At 37.2% G+C, this 7,601-nt stretch overlaps 1 protein-coding gene across 1 annotated transcript; it reads left to right on the top strand.

Annotated features, from left to right (window-relative positions):
• Window positions 1-564: 564 nt before the first annotated feature.
• On the top strand, window positions 565-7,387 carry LOC127515509 (zinc finger protein 750-like). Its single transcript, XM_051899225.1, has 3 exons — window positions 565-1,105; window positions 4,511-5,552; window positions 6,507-7,387. The coding sequence occupies exons 2-3, from the start codon at window positions 4,612-4,614 to the stop codon at window positions 7,123-7,125; spliced, it is 1,560 nt and encodes a 519-aa protein (XP_051755185.1). The 5' UTR covers window positions 565-1,105; window positions 4,511-4,611; the 3' UTR covers window positions 7,126-7,387.
• The last annotated feature ends 214 nt before the right edge of the window (window positions 7,388-7,601 follow it).

Here is a 7,601-nt window from a genome sequence, read left to right as displayed (position 1 = left end):
GACGGGCTTTTGCTTGGACTGAACCGCTGTCAGTCAGCGAGCGCAGCTGTGATTGGACGGGTGTTGCGGCAAAGCCACACGTGACCATGTCGACAAGTATTACATAAAAAAAAAATATTAATAATTACTCATTAACCGAATAAAAAACTAAATAATTACATAAAATCATACATTTATATAAATACATATTAAATAAAAAACATTATACAAACAAATAAATATTAAATAAAACAAATAAATATAAACAATAGAGCCATTATTGCAGCAATAATCCTGTTGAGCTGCTCCCCTGTGCAGACCTGCCTGCATCTGTCCTCACCTGTTCACTTCACAACACCTGTTTACGGTCGAGTGACAGTGTGTGTGACACGATGAGCTGAAGGATCAGTGAAACTGCCACACCTCAAACCTTCACCACACACACACACACACACACACACACACACACACACACACACACAGAGAGAGAGAGAGAGAGAACATCACCTGAGGTCACACACCGATGTCTGTGCCCTACAGACAGAGAAAGATCTCCATCAACCACATTTTGATCATGCCAACCTGTCAACAAGACAAAGACACACATCTCTGGGTTTACCTGTAATAAAATAAAATATAAGATATTAAAATAAATAAAACCACGTATAACCTTCAACATTTATGGAATACTTCTTTAGATTATTCAAATCTTCTTTACACTAAGAAAAAAAAAAGGTTCTTTTAAGAACTGTTTACTGGAAGGTTTAAAAAAAGGGTGAAAAAAAAAAAACTGCTTCATCTATGGCATCGCTGTCACTTCAAAACTTCACGTTTAATTCAATGTGTGTTACTTTCCGTTTCTTTAGATGTTTGTGAAATTAACTAGCGATTTCTGAGTGAAAACACCGAGTGTTTTTCAGTGTAGCTGCAGGCGCGCGTGTGTTGGCGTATCCTCAGGGCTCCTCAAACAGATGCGGAGCCCCGCCCCCTTCACACGTGACCCCAGCGGACGGGTCGAGCCGGTCTGACAGACAGACGCGTTCTTCAGCAGACTTCACGCGCCCTAAACACCTGTTACAGGACAAGAGCAGAACGAAGGAGCTTCTGCTGCCGGACCCAGTGACAGGTAAGAACAAAACCCCCTTAATATTTAACTGAAATTACATTTCAACATTTATTAGTGAAAATAAGCAAAACAGATTAGTTTAAATTACAGTTTATGCATGCTTTTAATACAAAATGAAGCATTTGCTGTCATAAATAAATAAACAAGCAAAATGACAAAAATAATCTGATAGTTTTAGACATCGTTTTGATGAAGATCCCGTATTATTAAAGCTATATCGTGATTTTACTGCGGTAACTATTTGAAATTATTTTGAATTATTTACCACGGTAAATCCTCACAGTGCCGTTTTCAAACTGTTTTGCGATTTATTCAAGCACGTGCTCTATATATATGTAACATATGTTTAAGCAGTAGTAAAAGTAGTTAAATATACAAAAATAGATTAACCGTGCATGTCAGTCTCATTTCACGCGCCTGCGACGAACTAAGAAAATGAGTGACATCGACTCACACAACCAGCGAAACCTGAACGACGACATGTTGCGACAGACGGGTGGGACCCAGGACGAGTTTTTGGAAGTTAAGTCTGGTTTAAAAGAGGAAAGAGTGGAAAGATAAGACGGAAAAGTAAAATAAAGTGTCCTGTGTCCAGCGTCTGGACGGAAGCTCATGCAAACTAGCATGACTAGCGCGATGCAAAAGAAGCGCGCGCTTGATTTCCATAGAGCTGAGTTGATTCAGACTCACTCACCTCAGGCTAGAGTTTCATGACTGCTTACAGCGTTTATTCAAACATGACTGAACTTTAAAGACGGCACTGCTGTTATTCAAATGACCCGCTGAAGGAAGAGCACATCGAGTGATGTTTTCTGGCCTGTTGGGTATGAAGCACATACATTAGGCTACATTTTAAAATGTTTTCACATAGAAAATGGTAGCATATGAAGATCCAACACAGCATGTGTCAATTAAAAGAGACGTTTGTCGAATGGATGTCGAAGCAGAATTGAAAAGAAAAAAAAAAAGTACTTTTACAATTAATGCAAACACTGTTAATGTGAAATTACAGTATATTCCAGGTTAATAATCGCATGACTTTCACAGTAGGACTTCTTAACTGCACTCTCAAAATATTACTGTAAACAAACAATACAGTGCATATGTATTATGAAGGTACCCAGCATGCAGTGCGGCATGAATAGATTATGAAGTTTCTTGATTCTTGTTGGTTTTATCTGTGCTGCTGAACTTATTTTTGGTTCACTTCTAGCAATTTGTGTTGTTTGTTTGTTTCGTAATGTTCAGAATTTATCTGTATTATTATTATTATTATTATTTGTTGAGTGTCACCGTTGTTGTGTTTTGTACGTCGAGTATTGATGTCTGTGCATCATTAGGTGAAACAAATCTTGTTTTGCAAGATTTCAGAGATAAATCTGCTTTACTATTGTGAAATATCAATCTACAAACAGCTATGAATTTGAATTAGGATAATGGTAAATCTTCATGTTGAAATAACGGTAATATTAGTATAGTTTTGCCAACTTTAAAATCTGCCAATTAGTTTATTTTATATTCTAGATTGTCACTACTTCCTAGGTAAGGGCCATCCTAGGTGAATATTTTTAAAAATATCCTTAGCCTCTAAGGTTTATAATGGTTGTGCATGGGGGGCGTTCGACACATTTTCAAGTAAAAAATAATGCATCCATCCATAAAAAAAAGTAATCCATACGACTCCAGTGGAAAAAAATATCCACATTTAAAACTTTACAAATTCAAATAACTAGCTTCCAGTGGACGACCGTATGCAGAATGTGTAAGTTGATTTGCGACGGAAGAGTATCCTTTGACCTGACGCACAACGTAATGACAAACACAGAGGCACAGAGGATAGAGCAAAACCGGCCACGGATTAAAAGTCTAAAATGATAATTTTTAAAGAGAAATGTCGGAGGATTTCGATATAGTTTAGGCGTCTAAACTTATGATACTCCTACACTCTGCATCATACATCGCATCACAGGTTACTCATTTGGTGCAAGTCGACTTGTGCATTCTGCGAACGGTCGTCTGGTGGAAGCTAGTTATTTGAATTTAAATACACTCTAAAAAAATGGTTCTATATAGCACTAAAAGTGGTTCTTTGGCTCGTAATCATAGGGGAACCACTTTAAGTGCTGTATAGCACCAAATCTTGGTGCTTCAGTGGTTCTTCAGCAGGTCTTCACTGGTTCTTTGGGATGACTGAGGTGCTATATAGCACCGCTACAGTATACAGAACTGGTTAAGCCCCTGTATGGTTCTTCAGTGGTTCTTTAGGGTGGTTAAGGTGCTATATAGCACCACTGCCGTACATAGAACCTGTTAAGGCCTTTTAAAGGTTCTTTACGAGCCAAAGAACCACTGTTGGTGCTGCTTAGCACCATTTTTGTTGAAAAAATAAAATGTGATATGTAGAACCCATAAGAGGTGCCATAGCACCATTTGACAAAGGTGCTGTACGTAGAGCACCTTTAAAGATATGGTGCTACATAGCACCAAAAGTGGTTCCCCTATGATTACGAGCCAAGAACCACTTTTAGTGCTATATAGCACTTTTTTTTTTTTAGAGTGTATGGATATTTTTCTTACAAAAATGCATCGCTTCGCTTCAGAAGGCCTTTATTAACCCCCTGGAGTCATATGGATTACTTTTCACAACCACATTCACAACCATTATAAACCTTGGAGGGCTAAGGATATTTTTTTTAAATATATCTCTGATTGTGTTCGTCTGAAAGAAGATTTGTGTTGTCGCAAAATGTGGCGAAAACTCCCACATGACGGTAATAGTGCGATCAAGGTGTGTACATGTCTGTAATGCACTTCGATAATGTGACTAAAAAAAGGAATACTCCACATGTCTTAATTCGTTTACTTCGAGTATGACTGTAGTTGGATTAAGGTAATCAAAATCGCTCTTTACATGGTAGTTTCTTAATCAGAGTATTGTCTTAATCGGGTTAATATCGGGATATTGTCCATGTAAATGTACTGATTGTTTCAAGCAAAGGGAACACTGATCGCCATTATGGTGACTTCAAAACAATTACAGTAGTAAGCAATATAATTTCTTACAGTGGCATGGTTAAAGACAACTTTATAATGTGAATTTACAATAAAACAATAGCAGTAAATTACTGTCAGCATCATTTTGCTGTTGATTAACAGTAATTCGTAAGAAAATGCCCCAGCATGCATTAATTTCACTATAAATTTCTGACTACATTAATTTATTGTAAAATAATACTCTTTAATCCTGTAAATTCATGGCAATTTTTTTACAGTGAATCTCAACCATTTGAAATAGTATATAATAGACTAAAGATTGTTTGTTGTTATTATTGCCCCAATGAACCACAAACTGCACAGTTTTTTTACCCGGGTGTCTATTAATTGATTAAATCATTCTCTTTATAGGGTAATTTATGTGTGCTGGGTTGAAAAACAACCATTATCCTTCTCTGCAAACAAGATCATCGTAGGATCACGACTTTATCACAAGTTTCCCCATCGCCACAATGAGCATCCCTGTGAAAGAACGCAAACCGAAGAAGCCTCACTACGTCCCTCGTCCGGCCGGGAAGCCATTCAAATACCAGTGCTTCCAGTGTCCCTTCACCTGCAACCAGAAATCCCACCTGTTCAACCACATGAAGTACAACCTGTGCGACGTCTCCATCTCCATCAGCTCCAGACACAGCAGACGCAGCTCCGCCAACCTCTCACCGCATGTGGATGAAGACGCGTCTTCAGAGGAGGATGTGGACGTCCTTGCAACACGTCCCGCAGAGATCCAAGTGGAGTCTGAACCGTCAGATCCTCCAGCGGTGTCATCATCGTTGGAAAATTGTGAGGAAGCAGCCTTAACTATACGCAAACCAGAAGCGCTCCGTCCTCACAGTCCTGGGTCCGTCTGGAGGCCTCCGGTCTCGTTCACTCCCACCGAAAACAACAAGCCACACCTGCAGGAACGAACGGAGGACTTTTCGTACCATCCGGGGTTTCATTTACCTCTCCATCCTCATTATAACCCTTACATCTACGAGCCTGTCCCTCACCCTTACGTCCTGGACACTCGTGGACTGTTTCCACAGATGCTGTTCCCAGTGACATCCATGTCTCCGATGCCAGAGGAGTATTTCAGGTACTACTACACAATCCCGACTCCCAGCTACCATCCACCGTATTCATTCCGGCCGGTGATGGACGTCAGCTCTGCTTTTGCAGTACCGCCGCAGCACTTGTATAACCCGTATGCTGCGCTCGTAATGAATCTGAAGGGGAAGGAGGTTCAGGTGAGTCCGCAGACAGGACACTCCGCTGCTGGATCACCTGACAGACCTGACGGCTTTGATCATTCCCAGCAGCCACCACATGGGGGGGATGCAGTACCAGCCAGCCAATTAGAAGAGAGGGGTGTGGCCACACAGCCACAAGAGGACAAGAGCCCCCCTGAGAGGTCAGAACACCCAAATTAAATTAAAACAATAATGATATTCATGAGGACGGATCCACTACAAATTAATCATTGATTAAATTCATTTAATTTATTATAATTTATTTATATAATATATAATTTTACAAATTATTAAATTAAAATGAAAAATCTCCATGAGATCCAAGTACAATTATTTATTAAATGATTCATTATAACATTTATATTATAATATATAATTATATGATAAATTGACAAATTATTAAATCAAATCTCCCTGAGATCAGATATTCTACATATTTCTCATTTTACAAATTATTATGGATAATTTTACAAAATAATCTCCTTTAAAGTCAGATCTTCTACATACTAATTATTTAATAAATGATTAATTTATTAATGATTAATTTATTATAATTAATCATTTATTATTATAATGATTAATTTATTATAATTAATCATATATTATAATTATGTATTTAAAAAAATAATTTTACAAATTATTAAATTAAATTACTTTAAAAAATGCTCCATTAGGCCATTTAAAAAAAAAAAAAAAAGATTAATTTGAACATTTATTGTAATTTATTTATCATATAAAATTATAATTATACAAATTATTTTTGATAATTGTAAAATTAAATTATAAAACAATTATAAAATTAAAATTTTATATATATATATATATATATATATATATATATATATAAAACAATCCCCTTAAGGTCAGATCTTCTACATGCTAATTATTTAATCAATTATTAATTTTAAAATGTATTATAATTTATAAGTGTAATACATACTTTTACATAATTTTACAAATTAATATTGATAATTTTACAAAAGATTAAATTAAAATTAACCCCCTGATGTCATAGAATTAATTTTACAATTTATTATATATAAAAAATAAAAATAAATAAAATATATAATCCTATGTATAATGTATATTCACTCATTTCTTGTTTCTGTGCGCAGGTTGTCGGAGATGGAGAGAGGGGGAAATGACAGTAAAAATGAAAGATTTGATGATGATACTTTGGTCCCTCTCAATCTCTCCAGAAGAGACAGTCCTCTGAACCTGTCAATTAAGATGTCTACAGCTCCATCAGACAGCCAATCACAGAGCTGCTTGATGACTGAGGGAATTATGGGTGCTGTGACATCACAAGAGGATGATCATTTATCAGTAGAGAAGACGGCCGCGTTTGCTCTCTGTCAGCTGGCCCAGTCCGGTGTTTCAGACCTCCGCAGAAACTCAAACAGCAGTTACTCTGATTCAAACGTCTCTCATGAGCAAATAACAAACTTTCCCACCTCAGTCCAGAATCCCGTGTCTGAACGGAGTGATCACATGGAGCTCACGCAAACAGCTTCCACTTCTCCAGATGTTAAATCAGATACAGATGTAGAATGCCCCGCCCCTTCCACCACTGAAGTCTCCGCCTCCTCGTCAAGTGATGCGCGTCAAACACGGACAAAAAGACACGGAAAACACAACATGAAGAGAAAACAGACGAGCAGCAAACACAATCTGAGGAAGAGAATTCGCCGTCAGAAAATCACCACAGAAATGTCAAAAAAAGCCTGTAAATGAGACTATTTTATATAACCGACTATATAACCATCATGTGAAGCACTGAATCATATTTATATTTGTAAAACACTGCATTTTTTTTTTTTTTTTGTTTCATGAGATTTTCATGCTGACATTTGTAAAATAAATACTAAAAAACTGGTTTGAAATTACTTGTTATTATTTGAGTCCACAAACACTTCATATCTTAGTCGTACAAACCTGTCTGAAGATCACTGAAACATAAGCCTTAACTTCTACAATATCTGTACACCAAAGCAAGACGGTTTGTGCCAGTGACGCACACTGAGTGAAGCAGGTGCATCTGAAACCTGCTAAACCGCTAAAAAAGTGCAGTCATATTGAAAAAGCTGCAGGTTCAGACATGTGAGATCAGGGACACCGTTTAACCTGTCTGTCTTTCACACACACACACACACGTTTCAGAGGTCTTACAGATCTAAATGACTTAATGGCTTTTACAGTCACAATAGATT

This window comes from Ctenopharyngodon idella, chromosome 1 (genome assembly GCF_019924925.1).
Source record: "Ctenopharyngodon idella isolate HZGC_01 chromosome 1, HZGC01, whole genome shotgun sequence".
NCBI lineage: Eukaryota > Metazoa > Chordata > Actinopteri > Cypriniformes > Xenocyprididae > Ctenopharyngodon > Ctenopharyngodon idella.
Note: the sequence above shows the minus strand (reverse complement) of the source record. Positions and strands in the feature narration are given on the sequence as shown.